The sequence below is a fragment of the Macrosteles quadrilineatus genome, unplaced genomic scaffold (genome assembly GCF_028750875.1).
Source record: "Macrosteles quadrilineatus isolate MER2022 unplaced genomic scaffold, UCM_ALF_1.0 Scaffold_2__2_contigs__length_208266976, whole genome shotgun sequence".
NCBI lineage: Eukaryota > Metazoa > Arthropoda > Insecta > Hemiptera > Cicadellidae > Macrosteles > Macrosteles quadrilineatus.
The window spans coordinates 57,879,104-57,904,145 of record NW_026542595.1 but is presented as its reverse complement, the minus strand read 5'-3'; the positions used below and the strand labels follow the sequence as shown (position 1 = coordinate 57,904,145).

The following is a 25,042-nucleotide window of genomic DNA, read 5'->3' as shown; positions in this document are numbered from 1 at the left end:
TATTTGTCACTCCTACCTTCAACTTGAACCAATTATTGTGCTCAGCAAACGCTTGCCTTTCAAACACATTTATTTATTATCACAAAAAAACAACAGTCTTTATAATGAGTGTTTTAACACTATTCTATGTGTTTTATTAAAATAATTTTACGAAAGCTGAAAATTTAATTCGAAAGTAACTATTCAAAAATGTATATGCAGATTTTTATCGAGTAATGAATTAATTGGATAAGCTAAAGAACCCCAAACACAATTAATCAACCTGACGATGCCGTCACATTGGGGTAAGTAAACTTGAGGTAAAGTACACACGCGGCCGGCGCTGCACAGTGAGATAAACACTGTACGAAACTACTGTATACATCTTTGTATTTAATAATAACAATACAAACCCGTTTGAACGTACTTCTGTGGCTTTGTTGTGCCACAATAGCACATGGTGTGGAACTGATGATACAAGTCCGACATGTTGTGTCAGATTGTTTACAGTGTTTAGTGGTTCTCGTCCACTTCAATGTAAGTCAATCTGGTCGAGCTATCGACATGAGTGTCCAAACATTGACTCTTTCACTCGACCAGTCGACCGCTGCCCTCACTACATCCGACAAGCTGATAACGTGTAGGAAGATGGTAAACACTGATACCTAGGGAAACCTCATTTTGAATAATTACAGTATGAAGATAGGAGTTCAATTATCTATAGTTCTTCTAAAACAATGAATTCATCATCACCAACGTTGCACGAATCTAGAGGTGAAGTATAAATATGTTGATACCTATTTTCTATTTAAATAAATGCCATAAAAGGGTTACGATATGCACTCAGTAACACAAATTTCTGCAGAAAAGTGAATAAATACAAATAATGTATCGCGTACGATTTAATAAACCTGACATGTGTGAATTTTTCGTATGAGACTACTAATAAAAACGTTGCAACCATGTTAGTTTTGATAACATTTAAAGTTAACATCTAAATCTTATAAATTGTAAATGGATAAAAACAATACGGATAACTGAATATCGTCCTTCACATTTTGTGTGTGTACGCATTAAGCATGTAAGCATAGTGCTATATAGTCAATGGTGTAGGCCTAAGTAACCATCGTAAAGTCTATGGATAGCATAAATTTAAGAAGCAGACAATAGCAAATTATACAGCAATATAACATAAGATAGATTAAAATACATTGTATGTAGGGAAAGACACAAATAATCTCATTAATTTGATACCCGGTCCATATTACGACTGGAAAAAATCTCGCATAATTACGAACAAAAATATTATGTTTCCAAGAAATGTAAAGAGCGACAAAGTGATTGAGAACTGGCGAAGTCTGACTTGAGTTACTTAGTATTCAATGAACTTTCAACTTAGACAAATACTTGACTTGAGGCAAAGATGACGCAATGTTAAATCCAGGGGAAATTATTCAAAATAACTTGCCAATGTGCTCGATATGCGACGATGATGCTATACGGCAAATGAATCATTGCATAATTCAACATTTACAGTAATAACCGTTTCAAAGAAATTTTAATACGAGTAGTGTAGATTTGAAAATCCTAGCATTTGCAATGTGTGTATTTAATGTGGGTATACAATTAGGCGTACAAATTGGACCGTCCTTAGTAATAGTAAAAGATAAATAACATATAATACATGTTATCATTTAATGGTGTACAATATATCGTTAAAATGAAGTTATATTGTTCAATGAAGGATTGATACACATATTTTGTAATAAGTAATCATAAGAAGCGCAACTGAGCTAGTGGTCAGGTCATATTTTTATACTAGAGGATTTGGTTTACATTATGCAAAAACTAATTTGATAACACATAACTCGGTTTTAGGTCCTGACCATATTATAAAAACTTATTACTAATAACGGTTTAAGTTGTACAAGTTTGAAACTAGTTTAAAAGTTGTTCACCTTTTTGAAAATTACACCATGGAATTACCTGAACCGGTAGTAACTAGTTGGGTATGTTATAAGACTTACATCTTTATAAGATTGAGTTTATGTTGATAAGCCTATATTTATTAAGGCGGTTTAAAAAAGAATTGGTTTACTCAATAAGATTCTTATAAATTCTTATTCTTATACGTGCTTAAACAATAAATAATACCGTAGCAAAAATTAAGTAGGAGTATTTGTTTAAAAATGTCATGCCGTGATACGAAATTAATTTACAATTACAGTATAACAAATACAATTTCATACGAAAAGTGAATTTCAGAAGTGAAAAAGTGAAGGTATTGGGTTAGTTTAGCCGATAAGTAAAGACCGAATTCTTCGTCCATTGAGCGGACGAAAACAACTATAAACTGCCAACACTGTTTAGCAACTCGCGCTGATAGCCGAGTCGATAAAGCAAATATTTGCTGATCTAAAACCGCCATCACGTCAGCCAGTCAGATTAGGTTATTATGAGGGAATTGAATCCTCAATTACTTAATGATACTGGGTTTATATTGTCATTTAGGCTTATTGTGGCTGCTTTCATTGCAATACACGTGACATATTATAAAGTTACCTTTTTGAATGACCATCAAGTGAAAAAAATAATACTCTACTCGTATGTTACATTTTTTTTAATACAATGTTTAGAATACTGAAAACTATTGCAGTACTGGTATATTGACACTACTCGTGAGAGTAACTAAGGAAATACGTATTCCAATAGAGAGTACAAGTTACCTTAGACAAGTAACCTATTATTTCAACTGCATGATACAATGATTTAGGCCCTAATATACAGAGTGTTTCGAAACTCTCTCCCGTAACTCCTTGGACTCTGAACGACAAAGTCTGGGCTCCGTGCGACAGACGGAAAACAAAGTGAGATAGGGCATATGTTTGTATGATATTTTTTGTTTGTTTTTTTTTTTAGGAACATGCCCACGGAGTTTCGGGAGCGAGTTTCGAAACACCCTGTGGATAGGAAAAGCACGAAGGGCCAAGAAATTTTAAGTTATAAAGCAACAAACCGCCTCATTATTTTGGACAGAAACACGTTCGCATATGATTGGCAACCGAAAGACTATAAAGGTTCACTTTGTAACGAGTTATTTTTCCCAGGGGGGTATATTTTCGTTATTTGGGCCGCGGGTCTGTTGAGGTAAGCAAGCAGCGGCGGCGAACCTGGCTAGCGCTCTTTGACCCGGCTTATCAGTTCGGATAAGCTTGGGTATCCTGGGACTACTGGACAGCCGAGAACGGACATTCGAGTCGTGGATCCCGGACAGTGAGGATAGTGTGGTGTCTTGTGGACGACTGGGATACGTCGGTGTGGTGTACGTAGAGAGGAGTGTACGTGACCGTGACAGTGGTGTCGGAGTACGTTGGTGGTGTGATCGCGCCGAGTGTTGGTGTAAGTTGGGTACTGACCCACTTGTGGTGAGTGGACTTGATATTATTCGTTTGATAATATTAATATCTGGTTTTATTGCGAGAGTTAGAGTTGTAACCGTGCTGGTCAAAGCCTGACGGTAGTTAGGATTTATTTACAGGTGTCAGGAATAAAAGTATATTCCTGACGGTTCTGGGCAGGTGCTAGAGCGCAAATAATATAATTTATTGACTGTAGTAGTTATTATTTTGCGTTGTACCAAGAGTTAGTTATATTACTAATAACTCGGAGGCCCGACAAACCTAGGCTGCACGATTTAGCGTGCGTAGTTGGAAGCACGAGGCCAGTAGGCTAGTAGCTAGTTTTATTAGCCTATTAACAGAAGCCCGGCTAAGCAATATAACGTTGATATAGTAGCAGTACTGGTAGTAGCAGTAGGGTTGGTATTGATTAATCATTTAATTATTTTAATTTAACCTGAACAGCTTGCTTAGTAATCCAACACGTTAGCTTGGTAGCTTGGATAGCGGAGTACCGGCTATCAGATAATATATTTATCTAGTGTTTGGAACGTAGTTAATATTTATTTATCTGCTACTAAGTAGCTCAATATTTTAATAGTGCAATTGCCATTTAGTTTTGCTTGTTTGGCTTGGTATTTATTGAGACCAGCTACTAGTGGTGTAGTCACTCTACCTATAGTGTACTTGTATATTATTATGTGGTACGATTATTGAGTGAACTGTTTGATTCTTAGCTTGGGCATTAGAGTTGTGTATTGGATTATAGTGGCCTAGTAGACCCCGCCTGGTGATAACACGCGTTGTGGTTTTTATTGGCAAGTCGTCGTGTAACTCACCGTGTTTTAGGCACTCTGGGCTTAACTATTGGATAGTTAGGACGAAGCCCGAGTTGCGTAGTCAGCAACGACCCCCTAGGAGTGTGGAGAATCGGCGTAGGCCTGGTAGTGATTATTGCACGTTTGTTTTGGTGACTTGTTTTTGACTTGTTCACAGTGCCCGTGTATGAGCCAGTCCTATACCGGTTAGACCCGGCTTTTGGCCTAGTGGTTTCCCTGACCTTATCGCAGACCCTGGAACAATACCCAGCCATCGTAGGCTGAGCTGTCCCGGCAAACGGTTGCGACTGCACTTTTAATTTTTTTTCCCAGTGCAGAAAATATCGTCGCAAGATGGCGCCTGCGAACAGGGACTGAGGTTGGCAGTGGTGCTGAGTTGCTGACGTATTAACGGCGCCCGAACAAAATAATTTTATTTGTGCAGATTTGCTGCGGACTTGTGCAGATTGGCTGCGGACCTGAGCTGTTGAGCAGAGTTTTAGGCAGACCTGCTGTGATTTTATAGTCGGTTGGGTAGGCCTAACCTGTTTTCTGTTACAGCGTGGTGTGTTGTGAACCCTAATTTATTTAGTGGTTGTATACATAGATATTAGTTGGTAAATATTATTTTGCTAATTAATTGAGCTTTATTATTGAATATTATTTGAGTGAGAACCCTTATTGTGTATTTGTGGTTTGACTTTCACACCTATAATTGGTTTGATTTATTATTTTGCTAATTAATTGAGCTTTACCATTGAATATTATTTGAGTGAGAACCCTTATTGTGTATTTGTGGTTTGACTTTCACACCTATAATCGGTTTGATTTATTATAACGGTGTCAAATATATTTTAATTGGTTACGCCCTTATTTTTGAGGATTTGTCGTGGTGTTTTGAATTTTAAATATGGTTGTGACTACGAGTACGACGTCTGTGCTGGGCGGTACGCCTATTACGTCTGCTATTGCTACGACGAGTTCTGGGGTTAGCTCCGAACTGTCGGTGATGACGACATCGTCATTGTGGCCGGCGTCTTCGCCCGTTTGGCCGACAATTTCTTCGGTAGTGGCTACGACGGTGACAACTTCGTTGACCTATTCCGCGCCAGCGACTTTGTCCTTGGGGTCGCAGCCCCGGGACGTTCGCGTGGGATGGATCTATGACCTCTCGAAAGGGGAGCTCATGAGGACGATGGACCAGTATGGTTTGGTGACCACTGGTACTTCTGCGGAATTACGGCAGCGATTCTCGTCGTTTTGGAAGCAGCGGAATGCCCGTCGGTACAGCGATGATAGGCTGTGTACAGCTGGGGCTGCTGCACCGACATATTTACCGCCCGCTACTACAACTGTGGAGCTTCATGACCCCCTGAGAACCGTACCTCAGGTACTGGGTAATGCGGAATCGAATCAAGCAGAGATAGTGGGACTTAGCAGGGAGTTAGAGGTGGTTAAAGAGATCCTTGGGTTGTCTTTGGAGACTGATACCCGGACTCTTAGAGAACATCTGGCATCGGTGGTGCGACAGGCGAGAGGCTCGCCGAGTAATGGGGTCGGCTATGGGTTCGAAAGACCCGCCAACCCTACGTCCCCTGTGGTGGCTGCTCCAATGCCTACCTTTGGGTTACCTAGTAGACCCGAGGGATGGCAGCGGCCCAATGATATTTCTGAGAGACCAGCCCGGCCTTCTAGCTTGGAGCTGCCACGAGGCTCGGATATGCTCTCAAATGAGGCCAGCAGGGTGGAGCCAAAGGATTGCTCCAAAGTATGCAACACGGTACGGAAGTGGGGTTTAAGGTTTGATGGCCGACGAGACCCTGTGTCGTTCCTGGAGCGCCTTGAAGAGCTGATGGTCTCGTACTCTATAACATCAGAGGACCTGCTCAGAGCGCTGCCGGAGCTGTTGCAAGGCTCAGCGCTTCTATGGTACAGGAATTGCAAGGAGCTCCTGTATTCATTTGAAGCTTTTCGGCATCAATTTGAGATCCAGTTCCTTCCACCTGGTTATCAGAGGAATTTGGATGAGGAGATCCGGAAAAGGACACAAGGTGAAGGCGAGCACTTCCGGGACTACGTGGTTGCTATAAGTACCTTGCTTAGGCGTAGCGGTACGTTGTCCGAGCATGGTAGATTGGACTTGATCTACAACAACATGCGACCAGAGTACAAACTCATGGTGCGACGGCGGGACTTCCGCAATCTGGCCGAGATGGTTGAGTTAGCCGAAGACTACGAGGCCTATCTGCGAGAGAAGGCGGCCTTTAGACCTCCTCCTTCTCCGAACGTAGCGCTGGTTTTGGAAACCGCCTACACACCCAAAAAGAAGGTGGAGAAGCGCGCCGAAACTGCCGCCGTCGAGAAGCGGAGTTTCGAGAGACCATCTCCGGCAGCTGAGTCGCTTGGGCGGGTAGCTTTGAAGTCGGATCGGGTCCACGGTCAACGGCCCGTGACAGCAGCTAGAGCGCCTGAGGGTCCAAAGGGGACGGTTAAATGTTTTAGGTGCCAGGAGATTGGTCACTTTGCCCGAGAATGTGGTAAACCAAGGACCGTCTCCTGTTATGGGTGTGGCAAACCTGGTTTGACGGTGAGTCAGTGTGGATGTCGGGCGGGAAACGGCAGGCCAGCTCAGACATCAGGAGGTCAACTGGGCAAGGCCACCCAAAACGAACGACCTCAGAAGAGTGGTCCGAGTGGCTCGGAAAACTAAACAGCCTGGTTGGTGGAGTAGACGAGAACCGGCTGGTTTCGGAGACAAGGCCCTTTGTTGAAGTTGTGCTGATGGGCAGCGTTTTTAAGGCGTTATTGGACACTGGGTCCGTAGTTAACCTGGTTGGGCGCGAAGTCGCCAATCATCTTCAATGTCAGGGGGTAGAACCTTTTAAGAAACCCTCTCCTCTAAGGATGGCAGATGGGTCGCGGTCTAGGGCCGAGTATTCGTTCCGATTGGCAGGGGAGGCTGCGGGAAGACGGTGGGTTGGAGACGCCTTGTACGTTCCCACTCTTACCACGGATATGATTTTGGGTATGGATGTCATACGACATCTCGGACTTGTGACGGTCGTGACGGAGGTGATAAGAATGGGCGTGGGTGAGGACTGTGCTGGTCAAGTGGGCTGCCTCGATACAGTCGAAATTAGTGACCAAGACCCCAGAGGCCCTGACGATGGAGATCCCCGTCTTATTCCTGAAGCCGAAGTATCTGACACTTCGTTGGCTGGTAGTGGCGTGGATTATGATCCCGTTTGTGATGACGTCAAGGGCGAAGGAGTGATAAAGCCGTTGACGGAAACCCAAAGCCAGTCGTTGGTGATATTCTTGAAGGGAGAGCTGTCAAAATTTGACGATGTGCCCGGGAGGACCCATCTCTTGGAGCACGTTATTAGGCTGAAAGAGGGAGTGGTCCCGGTGAAGCAGAGGCATTACCCGAGAAATCCAGCTATGCAAGCTGTGGTTAATGGGGAGGTGGAGGTTATGTTGAAGGATGGGATTATAGAACCTTCTTCGTCTCCATGGAGCTCACCGATCGTGCTGGTAAAAAAGGCTTCGGGCAAATTTAGGATGTGCCTTGATTTGCGAAAGGTTAATGAGGCCAGCGTGCCGGACGCTTACCCCCTGCCGAGGATAAACGCCATTTTAGAAAAGCTTCGGCGGGCCCGGTACATAAGTACTCTCGACTTGTACCGTGGTTATTGGCAGGTGCCTCTCAATGAACGGAGTCGCCCGGTTACAGCCTTCACGGTACCCGGGGTTGGCTTATTTCAGTTTAAAGTGATGCCTTTTGGTTTGCATTCTGCGGGAGCCACGTTTCAGCGTTTGCTGGACAGGGTGATCGGCCCGGACCTAGAACCATCGGCGTTTGCGTATCTGGATGACTTGGTCTTGGTTTCTGAAACTTTTGAGAAACATCTGGAATTGTTGAGGACCGTCTTCGCCAGATTGAGAGGGGCGGGATTGCGCCTGAATCCTGACAAGTGTCATTTTTGTAAGACCCGGTTAAAATACCTGGGTCACGTAGTCAGTGATGCTGGAATCGCGACCGATCCAGAGAAGGTCAGGGCAATCAATGACTTTCCTACACCGCGAAGCGTGAGGAATCTTCGAAGTTTTCTTGGGCTGGCCAGCTGGTACAGGAGATTTGTCGACGGATTTGCGTCGTTGGTCAGGCCTTTGACCAAGTTGCTAAAGAAGGGGGAGAAATGGCAGTGGGGCTCGGATCAGGAGATTGCTTTCGAAGCAATGAAGAACCGCCTGAGCTCAACACCAGTTTTGGCATGCCCGGATTTCTCGAAGACGTTCGTGCTGCAGGTAGATGCCTCAAACGATGGCCTTGGTGCGGCTTTGACGCAAGACCAGGCCGGTAAAGAGGCCGTCGTGGCATACGCGAGCCGTCTGTTGACAGACCAAGAGCGGAAATATACGACTACCGAGAAGGAGTGTTTGGCTCTGGTCTGGGCGGTGCGGAAGTTCCGACCATATCTGGAGGGTTATCGCTTCGTGGCCATAACGGACCATGTGGCATTAAGATGGTTGATGAAGCTGCAGGAACCGTCCGGTCGGCTTGCTCGTTGGGTTATGGAGTTGCAACAGCATGATTTCGAGATCCGGTACCGTAAGGGTACGTTGAATCGTGTTGCAGATGCTCTCTCCCGTCAGCCCGTGGGTGGTGAAGATGACGATACCCCGGCTGACGTAGCTGTGATGGGAGGAGACCCACGAGAGGCCGAATTAGAGACCGAGGGTATGCAGCCAGAAGATGGCACATGGTACCAGCGCACTAAAGAGTGTGTGTTGTCCAATCCCAGACGTGTCCCGAGTTATTGTATTAGGGATGGGAAGTTATACAGGCGTCTTGGGAAAGATAAGTATGATGAAGGCGGAGTGGTATGGAGGACTTGTGTACCACCATCTAAGGTTAAGGATGTGTTGGTAGAGAACCATGACTCTCCTATGGCGGGCCACCTGGGAGTTAAGAAAACAATTGCCCGGGTTGGGGAAAACTATTTCTGGCCGGGTTGGCGTCGTGCCGTGAAAGAATACGTTAGGTCCTGTGCCACGTGCCAGGAGTTTAAGGTATTGCAGCAGAAACCGGCGGGACAAATGTACTTTCGAAACCCTCAAGGACCTTGGCATTCCGTGTCGGTCGACTTGATGGGTCCATTCCCCAGATCCAAAGGTGGGCATCGTTTTCTTGCAGTTTTCCAGGACCTGTTTAGCAAGTGGGTTGAAATAAGACCCCTGCGGTCAGCTACGGCCAAGGCTGTAGCTAGTGCATTCAAGGACGGGCTATTGCTGCGTTTTGGCTCCCCTGTGATTTTAATGAGTGACAATGGAACCCAGTTCGTCTCTAAGGTGTTCCGAGACCTGACGAAAGAGTGGGGAATCGAGTTCCGACAGACTCCCGCAGTCCAATCCGGTTGAACGGCCAAACCGGGTTATCAAAACTATGATAGCCCAGTTCGTTCAGGATAATCATCGTACTTGGGATGCACTCATTGCCGAGTTCCAGTACGCGATGAACACCGCCGTTCACGACTCCACTGGGTTTTCACCTGCCAAACTGTGTTTTGGGAGAGATCTCAGGCTACCTAGGGCAATCGGGTCGTCTCTGACCACAGGACCGGAGCCTGGAGATGACCGTGAGAGAACCGCGGATGAGCTATATAGTGACCGGGAGCGGGCGTTTAAGAGGTTGTACGATAGTTGTCGACAGAACTTGAGGAGGGCTTTCCAGCGCCAGTCTAAATATTATAATCTTAGACGACGTGAGGTGCAATACCATCGAGGTGATCAAGTCATGAGAAGACTACATGTCTTGTCCTCAGCGGCTGAAGCTATAGTGGGCAAACTGGCCCCTAAGTTTCAGGGTCCTTGCACCGTAGTGAAGCGAGTGGCCCCTAATATGTATGAGGTAAAGGACGAGGGTAGGAGAGAGATCCACGTCGTCCATGTTAAGGACCTTAAGACCTACCATGAAAGAACCGAATCCTAGTTATTCTTGGTTATGCATGGTGGTGGGTAGTCAAATAGCGATTTGTGCATGGCTTGTGCTTGCTATTCTTTTTATGTTTTTTGCAGGTGAACGCAGTTTCTTTGGGCTTGGGTAGTCGTTGCTTGGTTGCTTGCTTGTTTGCCTGCTTGCTTACCTTTGGCTTAGTATTAAGATGTCTCTGCGTTCGGAGATTTTTGTTTTGCCGGAAGACATTGAGACCCTTCGTCCCAATTGCCTAGTTAATGGGATTGCGATTAATGGGTACCTTCGCCTTATTGAGCGCAGGTGTTTCTATTACCGGAACTTACCTACAGTTTGGGCGTGTGACAGCGAATTTAGGTCCGACTGGGTAAGGGGAGGATATGAGGTGACGAAGTGGCGGTTGCGAAATATAAACCCGTTTAGTAGAGAGCTTCTGTTATTCCCAGTACACCTGCCGAACGTTGGACAGCATGGACATTGGTCGCTGATCGGTGTGTGGCCCCGGAAGGCGGAAATAGCTACTTTCGATTCTGTCGGGCATCGGCGAGCAGCAGCGAGACAACAAATGGAGGGCGTGCTAGATTTTCTTCGGCTGTACGCCAGGTCCGAGAACCTCCCGTTTGACGCGGATGGTTGGACCCTAGTCGACTCCCCGGCAAGCTTGCCTCGCCAAGAAGATGCAGAGAGCTGCGGAGTGTTTGTGTGCGTATACGCTGACAGGTTAGCGAGGAACGCCCCTATCACCGAACCTATTGACGTCAATGCAGCACGCTTGGCCATCGCTGAGGTCCTGGAGAGAGGGAAATTCGACAGGGAGGATTTCCAAAATCGCCGGAACGTCAACCCCGTCCCTCCTCAGTCGTCAGCCGTTACAATCGACCTCACGCTGCCGGTTGACGGACCCCCATCGGAGATCTTCGAGGTGGTGGAGGAGGTGACTGGGGAAGTCGAGCAACATGCTGACAGGGGGGCTGCGGAGGAAGCGAGGCTGTTAGGTGACGAGACCTCAGCCATGCTGTTAGACGATGTGGCGGAGGATGAAGCTTCGATGCGGGAACCCGTCGAGAGCCAAGAGCCCTGTCTAGACCTGGAGGATGGCGAGTTGGTGGTGGAGCTTGACGCGGAACCAGCCGCCAGACCAGCGGTCCAGTCGAGATTGGGTGGTTGTCAGCGAGGTGAGGATCGTCGTCAACACCGTCACCCAGGATCCCGTCGAGAACATAAGCGAAGGCTCGAGCGGCATCGCGACGAGACTCGAAGGTACCAGGGAAGCCAGCAGCGACAGGTGGTGGAGAGGAGCCGTGGTCTAGGTGGACACAGGGTTCGGAGACCTGACCACGGGGTGGAGGCGAATCGGCGCAATCCGGAAGGAGTGTCTACGAGGAGACGCCGGGAAGGTGGACCTCAGCAGCAGGAACCTGGTCGACGCCGGAATGAGGAGACCCGTCGTCGTGCTCACGTCGACTTGAGGTATAAGCTCCTGGCCCGACGGTGCGAGAGACTGCATTCTCCTCAACGGTCTGGGCGGAGCGGTGACATGGCTCGCAGGCTCGAGCGACGGTTCACTGAGAGGGCGGAGAGAAGGCCGCCGGCATGCTCTCAGTCGGACGTGCGGGTGGTTACGGAGGCCAGCGGTCAGCGCGGGTTCGAAGTGCCACAACACCTGCGAGACCGTTTGGCGGAGTTGGAGACCCAAGGGTGGTCGAAGACGGATCTGAGGAACAAGCGCTGGGTGGTGACCCGGGCCGATGGGTCCAAGTTCAAGATCCGTGCCGCCAAGCTCCGGACCCTAGAGACACTTCATTGAGTGTGATGCGGGTGGGGCTTTACAATATTTAATTTTAGTTTACTGCTCGCAGTTGGAGTGGGAGTGATTTATTTGTTTTTGTTAATCTAGTAGTTTGGTTTTTGGTTTACATTGAGACCCATAGTAAAGGAGGTATCATTGGGTGAGGGGCCGGAGTGTTTTGTTTTGGTCGGAGTTTGGAGATTTTTTTTCTTTTGGCCGTTTTCTTTTTTTTTCCCCGATGTAAGTGGGGGGTGTAACGAGTTATTTTTCCCAGGGGGGTATATTTTCGTTATTTGGGCCGCGGGTCTGTTGAGGTAAGCAAGCAGCGGCGGCGAACCTGGCTAGCGCTCTTTGACCCGGCTTATCAGTTCGGATAAGCTTGGGTATCCTGGGACTACTGGACAGCCGAGAACGGACATTCGAGTCGTGGATCCCGGACAGTGAGGATAGTGTGGTGTCTTGTGGACGACTGGGATACGTCGGTGTGGTGTACGTAGAGAGGAGTGTACGTGACCGTGACAGTGGTGTCGGAGTACGTTGGTGGTGTGATCGCGCCGAGTGTTGGTGTAAGTTGGGTACTGACCCACTTGTGGTGAGTGGACGACTTGATATTATTCGTTTGATAATATTAATATCTGGTTTTATTGCGAGAGTTAGAGTTGTAACCGTGCTGGTCAAAGCCTGACGGTAGTTAGGATTTATTTACAGGTGTCAGGAATAAAAGTATATTCCTGACGGTTCTGGGCAGGTGCTAGAGCGCAAATAATATAATTTATTGACTGTAGTAGTTATTATTTTGCGTTGTACCAAGAGTTAGTTATATTACTAATAACTCGGAGGCCCGACAAACCTAGGCTGCACGATTTAGCGTGCGTAGTTGGAAGCACGAGGCCAGTAGGCTAGTAGCTAGTTTTATTAGCCTATTAACAGAAGCCCGGCTAAGCAATATAACGTTGATATAGTAGCAGTACTGGTAGTAGCAGTAGGGTTGGTATTGATTAATCATTTAATTATTTTAATTTAACCTGAACAGCTTGCTTAGTAATCCAACACGTTAGCTTGGTAGCTTGGATAGCGGAGTACCGGCTATCAGATAATATATTTATCTAGTGTTTGGAACGTAGTTAATATTTATTTATCTGCTACTAAGTAGCTCAATATTTTAATAGTGCAATTGCCATTTAGTTTTGCTTGTTTGGCTTGGTATTTATTGAGACCAGCTACTAGTGGTGTAGTCACTCTACCTATAGTGTACTTGTATATTATTATGTGGTACGATTATTGAGTGAACTGTTTGATTCTTAGCTTGGGCATTAGAGTTGTGTATTGGATTATAGTGGCCTAGTAGACCCCGCCTGGTGATAACACGCGTTGTGGTTTTTATTGGCAAGTCGTCGTGTAACTCACCGTGTTTTAGGCACTCTGGGCTTAACTATTGGATAGTTAGGACGAAGCCCGAGTTGCGTAGTCAGCAACGACCCCCTAGGAGTGTGGAGAATCGGCGTAGGCCTGGTAGTGATTATTGCACGTTTGTTTTGGTGACTTGTTTTTGACTTGTTCACAGTGCCCGTGTATGAGCCAGTCCTATACCGGTTAGACCCGGCTTTTGGCCTAGTGGTTTCCCTGACCTTATCGCAGACCCTGGAACTTTACCCAGCCATTGTAGGCTGAGCTATCCCCGGCAAACGGCGACGACTGCACTTTTAATATTTATTTTCCCAGTGCAGAAAACAGCGTCGCAACTTAAACTGGTTGTTTACATCTTCGGTTTATTGGATGTGAATTCGTAAATACTCGAGGGAAAAAGAATGCGAAATACACTCTTTCTTATTTATATTAAGTTGGTTGAATATTTTTGAACTTAAGTTTCTTTGCAAAATACTTTATCTCTATGAGCTTGTTCAACAGAATTGTATAAATATTTCTTCGTAGCAGTTATGCTATAGGCTAAGTACATTAATTTGCACGATTAAAAAGAAAATAATTTACAAGATTAATTACCATCATGATTACTCTATACAAAAAACAGTCATAATATGTTATTTAAAAAAATCGTACTAAAAAAATAAAAACATGAATGCGTAGACAAATAAAAAATAGTGCATTTCTTTCGATGGTGCTAAGATATGGCATGATGGATATTTATGAGTAGTTCTGTTATTACATTCAGTGTGCGTCATTGACGGTAGTATATGTGAAAATGCAATGACAAACAAAATGATAAAATAAACGTTTTTTTCCGCTAAGCAAAAGCAATACGTTTCCAAATAATTTTTAAAAGTTTCTCGACAAGGCCATTAACCAAATGTCTTTTAATAATTTTAGATGTTATCGAAAGCTGTTAAATGAGTTGATAAGCAATTTTGTTTATTCAATGTTCTTTAAGGCTGGTACGAAGAAGTCATAACTTTTTCGTATTTCATTATCATTGATTGTAACCACGATTACTAGAAAAAATCTAGTTTTTTTAACTAGTTTTTAGAAAAAAACTAAGTTTTTTCTAGTAATCGTGATTGTAACGATTAAACATTTACATTATACTAATACGAGCTGACTGTATGAATGTTGATATAATGTTTAACATCGACAGTAATGGTGACTTCGTGTAATTGTCAAAGGATTTGTAATATTTGTATTTTACGTTATGAAGAGACAGTGACGGCGACAGCACGTTATGAAGTAAATTCACTTACAACCTTACAACCTGGCAATGCACTCAGCACTAACGTGGCTGCGACGTAATAAACTTAGTCGTCACTCTCGCACTCTCTTGGTGGTTCCTTCATTACACTACACACTACACAGACGACGTCACTTACAACGTGGCAATGCACTCAGCACTAACGTGGCTGCGACGTAATAAACTTAGTCGTCACTCTCGCACTCTCGTGGTGGTTCCTTCATTACACTACACACTACACAGACGACGTCACTTACAACGTAGCAATGCACTCAGCACTAACGTGGCTGCGACGTAATAAACTTAGTCGTCACTCTCGCACTCTCTTGGTGGTTCCTTCATTACACTACACACTACACAGACGACGTCACTTACAACGTGGCAATGCACTCAGCACTAACGTGGCTGCGACGTAATAAACTTAGTCGTCACTCTCGCACTCTCTTGTTGGTTCCTTCATTACACTACACAGTATACAGACGACGTCACTTACAACGTGGCAATGCACTCAGCACTAACGTGGCTGCGACGTAATAAACTTAGTCGTCACTCTCGCACTCTCTTGATGGTTCCTTCATTACACTACACAGTATACAGACGACGTCACTTACAACGTGGCAATGCACTCAGCACTAACGTGGCTGCGACGTAATAAACTTAGTCGTCACTCTCGCACTCTCGTGGTGGTTCCTTCATTACACTACACACTACACAGACGACGTCACTTACAACGTAGCAATGCACTCAGCACTAACGTGGCTACGACGTAATAAACTTAGTCGTCACTCTCGCACTCTCTTGGTGGTTCCTTCATTACACTACACACTACACAGACGACGTCACTTACAACGTGGCAATGCACTCAGCACTAACGTGGCTGCGACGTAATAAACTTAGTCGTCACTCTCGCACTCTCTTGTTGGTTCCTTCATTACACTACACAGTATACAGACGATGTCACTTACAACGTGGCAATGCACTCAGCACTAACGTGGCTGCGACGTAATAAACTTAGTCGTCACTCTCGCACTCTCTTGATGGTTCCTTCATTACACTACACAGTATACAGACGACGTCACTTACAACGTGGCAATGCACTCAGCACTAACGTGGCTGCGACGTAATAAACTTAGTCGTCACTCTCGCACTCTCTTGGTGGTTCCTTCATTACACTACACACTACACAGACGACGTCACTTACAACGTGGCAATGCACTCAGCACTAACGTGGCTGCGACGTAATAAACTAAGTCGTCACTCTCGCACTCTCTTGTTGGTTCCTTCATTACACTACACAGTATACAGACGACGTCACTTACAACGTGGCAATGCACTCAGCACTAACGTGGCTGCGACGTAATAAACTTAGTCGTCACTCTCGCACTCTCTTGATGGTTCCTTCATTACACTACACAGTATACAGACGACGTCACTTACAACGTGGCAATGCACTCAGCACTAACGTGGCTGCGACGTAATATACTTAGTCGTCACTCTCGCACTCTCGTGGTGGTTCCTTCATTACACTACACACTACACAGACGACGTCACTTACAACGTAGCAATGCACTCAGCACTAACGTGGCTGCGACGTAATAAACTTAGTCGTCACTCTCGCACTCTCTTGGTGGTTCCTTCATTACACTACACACTACACAGACGACGTCACTTACAGCGTGTCAATGCACTCAGCACTAACGTGGCTGCGACGTAATAAACTTAGTCGTCACTCTCGCACTCTCTTGTTGGTTCCTTCATTACACTACACAGTATACAGACGACGTCACTTACAACGTGGCAATGCACTCAGCACTAACGTGGCTGCGACGTAATAAACTTAGTCGTCACTCTCGCACTCTCTTGATGGTTCCTTCATTACACTACACAGTATACAGACGACGTCACTTACAACGTGGCAATGCACTCAGCACTAACGTGGCTGCGACGTAATAAACTTAGTCGTCACTCTCGCACTCTCTTGGTGGTTCCTTCATTACACTACACACTACACAGACGACGTCACTTACAACGTGGCAATGCACTCAGCACTAACGTGGCTGCGACGTAATAAACTTAGTCGTCACTCTCGCACTCTCTTTGTGGTTCCTTCATTACACTACACACTACACAGACGACGTCACTTACAACGTGGCAATGCACTCATCACTAACGTGGCTGCGACGTAATAAACTTAGTCGTCACTCTCGCACTCTCTTGGTGGTTCCTTCATTACACTACACAGACGACGTCACTTACAACGTGGCAATGCACTCAGCACTAACGTGGCTGCGACGTAATAAACTTAGTCGTCACTCTCACACTCTCTTGGTGGTTCCTTCATTACACTACACACTACACAGACGACGTCACTTACAACGTGGCAATGCACTCAGCACTAACGTGGCTGCGACGTAATAAACTTAGTCGTCACTCTCGCACTCTCTTGGTGGTTCCTTCATTACACTACACACTACACAGACGACGTCACTTACAACGTGGCAATGCACTCAGCACTAACGTGGCTGCGACGTAATAAACTTAGTCGTCACTCTCACACTCTCTTGGTGGTTCCTTCATTACACTACACACTACACAGACGACGTCACTTACAACGTGGCAATGCACTCAGCACTAACGTGGCTGCGACGTAATAAACTTAGTCGTCACTCTCGCACTCTCTTGGTGGTTCCTTCATTACACTACACACTACACAGACGACGTCACTTACAACGTGGCAATGCACTCAGCACTAACGTGGCTGCGACGTAATAAACTTAGTCGTCACTCTCGCACTCTCTTGGTGGTTCCTTCATTACACTACACACTACACAGACGACGTCACTTACAACGTGGCAATGCACTCAGCACTAACGTGGCTGCGACGTAATAAACTTAGTCGTCACTCTCACACTCTCTTGGTGGTTCCTTCATTACACTACACACTACACAGACGACGTAAGGAGGGGTAAAAAGGGGACTTAAATGGACGATAATTAATAATTCATACCTAGTGATCTTGGGTACAATGAGTTCGAGCTCACGCCGCAGGCGGCAATGACATCTGAGAGGCCGCAGGCCTGTTCCAGATGGCACCCCCGAGGGGATGCACCGCTTCGGGTGACGGAGAGGTTAGTCCTCCGTACAACCCCCGGACCGCAATCCGGTGGGGCACCTATCTTATGCCCTCTCAGACAGGTTATCGGGCCTGCCCCCGATCCATCATTAACGTGGACGGACACACATCCCGGGCCGAAGCCAAGGGACTACCGGGCTTTCACCGGCACCACCACTACCCCCGAGAGACCAAACCACAGTCTGCAGGGCTACTGCGCACAGACACGCGAACGAAACTTACTCCTACGGATTTTCGTTTCGCTCAGGAAACTTACTCCTGAGGATTTTCGCTCCTTTGTGAATGTACACAGCAGGGGCCCCTGCACCCCCGGTACCAGAAAAGCTCTAGGTCAGCTTTCGACCCGTGGGTACAACCACACGGACCTCCCCAATTTTAGACCGACTACCTAGTCTTGTGGCTGGGTCAACCACTGGACCTCTGTTTGCTAGACAGAGAGCACCGATGCTTTATGGACTTACAAACGCCATCTATGGAGCATCGCCTCCGTTCGCCGGCTTATCCTGAGGAGCTTTCGGGGCTTACCCTAGACACCGCAAGGAAGGAGCCGTATAACCCTCCCATCTTTCAGGGAGGGGTCTCACCGGGATCTTGGTGAGAAAAGCCACTCCGCGGTCGCCAGACAGTGAAGCACATGGCGCGATGCGACGAGAAGAACTCTAGCCGACGCTACCATGTGCCCCTGAACTGGACGCCACATTGTGACCCGGACACATTTCAAGGTCTTACAGGCCGCCAATGAGGGGCAGCCGATGCCTTTACTTTCCCGCAAAGCACTGAATGCGGTGCGTGTACCGTCCCAAGTACACCCGTTTCCCCTGGTTTCTGTCCTGGGTACTTCCACCAGAAGTGGGCAGGTGCACCGAGCCTGTGTTTGAACCCCGAAGGGCAAGCTCAGCTAGGGTCCGTGTGGCGGCTAACCCCACAAATTCACACAAGTGTGAACCCCTTTCGGACAATTCACGCCCCATCGGTAATAACCAGAGACGAGCGAAACCCCTCGGAGGCGGCGAACCTAACCTCTTTTGCGGGGGCAAACCTCACTCTGGCGCTACGCTTCCCGACACGAAAGGCGTTATCCCCCCTCTTTGGGGGACCCAGAGACGAGAGACACCTTGCGGCAAACCTCACTCTGGGAGAGCTAGGGTCCGGGTGGTCGCTTGGCCCACCAACCCACGCAAGCGTGGGCACCCCTCGGAGCTAGGGTCCGCGTGGTCGCAAGGCCACGTACCCACGTGGTTAGCGTGGGCCCCTATGCGGGAGATCTTGGGTACAAGTGAACATTGCAATATCATGTTTAAGCTATAGTAGCCAGTTTGGGATAATTAAAGCACACTTTTTGAGCGTTCTGTCTTTCTACGCCGTTCTATCAAAGCATAGCTACATGCACAGCCACCTCTGTATTAGAGGTGGCTGTGGTACTAGAGAAGGCTATTCTACACGTCATTGTGTGAGTAGAGTGGGTATGGGGTTTTAACAGGTGGGATGGAAGTTTGGAAGTCCGAAAAAAAAGAAGCGTAACAGTGCTGTTTTTCTATATGTTTTATTAAATAATAATAATAATATTAATTATAACATGCTCATCATATTATAAAATTATCTTTATCATACATTACATATGCCGGCTTATCGTCATCCAGTTGTAAAAAAAAAAAAAAAAAAAAAAATGTTAGGTAAAAGTTCTTACAGTTCTGAGCGTTATATGAGAAAGCGTAAGATGGGTAGTTCTGTCAAGCTATTAGCGGTTGGTGTCTCAGCGGGGACCGTTAGGTGAAACCTGTGTGTGTGTCCGTTAGGCTTGGCTATTTCCACCAACCCTTATTTAGGCGCGTCACATTTTAAATATATAATTGAAGTTGGTCTTAGTGTAAAAATTACAAAAAGGTATTATAATGAAATAAGCACGGCTGTATGGTTGCAGTTGAGAATAGATTACAATGAGAACTAAGAATTACAAGTATAAATGGTCTGGGCTTATAGTGTAAGAATATAAATACACAAATTCTTTAAGACAATTTTATATTTATGTTTAAGAATTACTGAATCAAAAATCCGTTTTTAGGTCACTTGACCGTTAAGCTTGGATATTTCCCACCAACCCTTATTTAGACGTGCTCCCCATTTTTAAGTATATGACTGAAATAAGCCTCTAAAGTTTGATTTTGACCAATATACATAAAATGGAAGAAAAATCTAAACGTATGAGCCCTGCGGTTAGAAATAAAAACTACATACTGTTTGCTAGTAATTGTTTTACTATGATATTTCCGACTAATATAAATTGTAAGTTACAAAAAAAAATGAGTCAAAGGAGAGCCTAACGTGAAACAAACATCTAAGCATTAAACAGTATTATGTGTTAAAATATATGTCAAGATGAAATATGTTTTAAATATAGTAGTTTTTAACATTGAGAAGAGTTTGAGGGTGAAAGATTATTTGTGCAATATCCTGTTGTGACGCCGACTTTCACCACCTGTATAAACGCTACCCCTTGGCTAGTGTGTCATAGCGCACTGAAACTTCAGCCAATTAGTTGACGACCATCAGTACGCCTCACCGCTTCAGTCATCTTCACCCTTTCATCAGTGTTTGATAAGGTATGTTTTAATAACTATTTACAATAGTCTTTGCATAAATATGAATAGGAAATGAAAACCAGTCAGCATCTCTGTTTTTAAATACAATTTACAATACGTTTTTTAAAAAGGCTACAATAAACATGTAAATTTAACTATAGAAGTTTAGGGCTTTGAACAGTGACTTTGAACATAGTCAGCTGTGTCGATATTAATAATTTGCAATAGCGGGGCCATATAATCACCCACAAACTGCGATTCCACAATATCGCAATAAATATACATTTGAGAGGGTAATCCTACTCTGAGGTTGGCTGGGCGAATCGATTGGTTATTCTTCAGCAAGTCGTTTTCTCCGGGACTGAAACCAAGTTGCAGAGCTAGCTTGTCCGACAATTCAATCTGTATCACGTGAGACTGGCTGTTGATTTCAACTCTTTTAGTTTTTTCATCATAATTAAAATATGTGTGATCACGAATGACCTCGTGTTTGTTGATCATATCTATGACTTCCTTAACATTTATATAATCACCAGGTGTCAATGTTGCAACCACCATCATAGGAGCGATCAAATCATAATTGGGTTCTTCATCTTTTTCCCAAGCATTGGTCTTTACCCGCTCGTATGTGTCTTTTGGGTAAGCATGGATGTATATTACACTGTTTTCACTTAGAGTCAACAAAGAGCAGGGGTAGTGAACCTCTACTATTGCCACTTCCCACAACCCGTCCAGCTTTATCGGGCGTGATAGTTGAGTAATGAAGTTCGATACTGTATTTTGTGGATAGTAGCCCATGGAACTGTTACTAGGTAGTGTGAGGTAGAATTGATCATTCATATTGATTGAAGGTCTGAAGCACGCACCCACGAGTTGAAATCGTCACTATAACCGTACCACTTCACTAGGTAAACCTTACTGGGACCTTTTCCTTTGGTGGCTATGATTTTATCTATTTTAAAAATCTTGTTGTTATGAAGATTGACTTTTTGCAACTCTTGCTCATAGAAATATCCATCTATTGGTTCATTGTTTAGGTCATGTAATTTGTACATTGGTTTGGGAAATTCAATGACATTTACAATTTTGTACACCTCTTCTGACCAATTGGTTTCATAACCCTTTTCAAAAGTACCTTTACTTTTTGATATACGCACAGTATCTTTAATTGATAGTTTGGGTTTAACAACTTTTTCTTTTACACCATAGAGGTTTTTCCAGACTCTGAATGAATTGGTCTCATCAACTTCGATTGGTTTCATTTTTATACTTCTATGCTGACTGTGATTATATGAATTCACCAGTGCATCCAAAACATCTAGATACCTGTACGTATTGTTATGTGTTAGATAGCGCCACATGCGAGTTTTCAATGTTCTATTAAATCTTTCAACTACAGCTGCTTTTACATCAGGATTATTTGTAGTAAAGTAGTTTATATTTTTACTTTTGAAAAATTGCTTTACTTTCTTAGCTGTGAATTCCGTTCCTTTGTCAGATTGTAGGTTCTTGGGATGGTTTTGCGTTTCTGAAAGAATCAAACTAAACGCTCGAATAACTTCTGCAGGGGTTTTTCTTTTTAGCGGTTTTGCATACGCTTGTTTACTGAAAACATCAATAACAGTTAAGATGTAGTTCACATTGTCATTATATTTGCTTAACCCTCTCATATCATTTAAGTCACATTGCCAGAGTTCATTGATTGAATACACTGCATACCTATTCCGAGGAAATCTTTTTCTCGCTGGTTTATGAAGTGTGTATGTATCTTGAGATTGTAACCATTCCTTTACAGTTTTCTTCTTTGCAGACGCTGCTTCCAATAACGGTACAACTCCACGATATCCGGCTGGGTGTGCAGGGTCATAATAGATAGTTGCTAAATCTGTTGACATCTAGTCGAACCTAAAGCTGTCCCACTTTTGCTTTCTATTTCTACGCGCAAATGATGTTGAAAGTGGGGTCGATCTTGAAGGTGTTTCAAATTCTTCTTGGGCACTAAACAATGGTCGCAGTGTACGTGGTGAGAACTTTAACTCTTCTGTTCCACTTGACATCGGCTTGATACTTTTATCTGCTGGTGAAACATAACCTTTGAGTCTTTCATAGTAGTTTCGTGCAAATGGATTGGTTATGAACTCAATAGGTGTACTTATATCATTTAGAGCATGCACAAACTGTTTCCATCCCTGCGGCTGAGTAGCTTTCCTTGCTCTTATTATATCATGCAACAAGTCAATTATATTGGTATTTTCCACTACAACTCCATCAATAAAGACTAATCCATTATCATCCCATTCTATCTTATCCTGGTGTTTCCCAAAATGTCTTAGTAAATTTTTAACATCAGACTTATATGTTTTAGGAAATGTTTCAACCAACTCATCTGTATTTAAAGACTTGTGCTTATGTGTTTCGAAATCAATGATGGGTATCTGAACAGGCTTTCGCTTTTGACTCGCAAAATGCCAATATCTCTGTAACACCTGCTGATATTGACTCCATTTATCCTGATCACTAAGACTCTTGTTATTAAGCAGACTCGACATTTCACGATCCAATTCACTAACGGTATCGCTTTTGTTACCTGAACTTTTCACGTGGGTTTCAGGGTTGGCTTGCATTCTTTGTAGATCATCAGGAGAAATAATTATCATTTTCTTTGCGTGTTCCATTATAGGTTTTTAGTTAAGGATAGCTTGTAACACTGCACTTAAAAGTATTGGTAGTACAAAGCCACCTCCCTGCTGAATAATAAATCGCTTTTTACTTTTGAACTTTTCACCTTTCTTCACCAATCTTCTTAACACTGCTTTATATTTAGATAGTTTTCGTTTCACTTGAGGAGTAACACTGACATTACCTTGCAACAGATTGTAAGCACACTCACAGACTGACTGAATTAAGTCCTTGTCAGCTGTTTTTAAAACACTTTTACGTTGTCTGGGAGTCATGAGCGAAATCGCTCGTAACAAATTAATATTCTTTTTGACCGCTTGAGACATGGCGATAGACTGAAGTAGTAAAACACAAACACTTGACTTATATTCACTTTCCTCTGTTGTTTTTAGGAACATAAACATAATTATTTACGTCACTAGGAAATATGCTTGTTCTGAACCTAATTTCATCAGGTGTTGATTGTTTCATATCAAGTAACAGATAACCATGAGGCGCTTTTGTCGCATCATTGTAGGCATCCTGAATAAATTTTGGGTTTTCTGGATACACTTGCTGAGCTAAATGTCTTATTTGAGCCTTGTCTCTAGGATTTTTAAAACACACTATATAATGAGCATTTAACGATATATCTCTTTGTCCCCTACCTTGGTGGAATAGGTTCTGTGTTATGAAAAATACACTTATATTTCTATGATGACAACCTTTTGTGAACAGATCAACCACTCTGCTATCTGATTCTCTCATCAAGTCATCAATTATAACCAAGCAAGGTTCAGAACCATCAAAGTCGTTCATATTTGGAACACCTTCTTTGTACACAACACTTTCCAAGTTATAACCTGGTTGCCACTCGGCGTAATGCCAATACACATTTTTAAACACTGTATCACAAATAATACTCATGTATTCAATAAATTTACTAACAAAATGAGACTTTCCACAGCCTGAAGGGCCTGCTATGATTGCTGAAAATGGATGTTTCCACCTTGGATCCATGATTAACACTGGTTCTACTTAAACACAAGCAGCATTTTTAAATAACTATGAGGAGTAACACAAATAAAAGTAAAATAAGTTGTTATAATGAAAATTTTATTCAGTTACATTATTTTACATTTTATACAAATTCGATACCCTTTCCACGCCCCAGGTACTGCAGCGACAATCTAGGGGTGTCCTCACTGTTGTAGGAGTTTATCACCTCATCTGGTAGAACTGCCTTGAAGCGGTCCGGTAGGAAGACTCGAAGATAAAAATCATCTCCAATGAGTCCCTCCAGCGTTGCTGAGATAGCCTCTCCAAGTCTCGTTGTGCAGCGATCGAACTTGACGACTCTGTACAGCATCTCAGTCCTCAGTTCGGACAACCGTGTGTACTGTGGCTGTCTCACGCTGTTGAGCTGCTCCTTCAGGTCCTGCGGGTCCATGGTAGATTCTCGGAGGTGTCTTGAGGCTCAGATGTAGATTGTCACAGTGTTGACTCTGCGAGCTTGAGTGATTCCTGCCATCGCATGCAGGGGTTTTAAGGGGCTTATTTGCCTCCAGGTGGTGAAAGTGAAAGTTTGTTTTCGTCAATTTGAGTAGATATAGATTCACTCAAGGATAAGTGAAACTTGTGTTCCTCAATAACAAATAACAACTTTCTATTTCAACACTCATAAACATCCTTATATGTCTCAACTACAATGTCCAGTTCACTGTTTAGAAATATTTTATACTCAATTTGCTATTCCGTTATTACAACCATCACCAAAGAATGCCTCCTGTAAAAACACTTCTCTAGCTTTCTGTAACACGCTATTAATCAAAAGCAAACATCGCAAGTCTTTACGTTTACGGTTAACACAAGCTTTATTCAAAGACAACATAATCATAACATTAGCACTGGTCTCCATCACAAAATAGATACGAGGCATGTTTTTTAAGTAAGTACCGTTTTTAAATTTCTCCGTTCCAGCACTGCGATTGGCATTTTGGACATTTGCGCTGTAAATGTGCATCTATTGGCTAG

At 44.3% G+C, this 25,042-nt stretch overlaps 2 protein-coding genes across 2 annotated transcripts in view; one reads left to right on the top strand and one right to left on the bottom strand.

The window, feature by feature from the left end:
* LOC128986120 (fat-like cadherin-related tumor suppressor homolog) overlaps positions 1–25,042 on the bottom strand; it is a 560,367-nt gene that overhangs the window by 508,152 nt on the left and 27,173 nt on the right. The gene's annotated exons all lie outside the window — the stretch shown is intronic.
* On the top strand, positions 9,642–10,187 carry LOC128984246 (uncharacterized). The gene has a single exon (XM_054403548.1). The coding sequence runs from the start codon at positions 9,642–9,644 to the stop codon at positions 10,185–10,187; it is 546 nt and encodes a 181-aa protein (XP_054259523.1).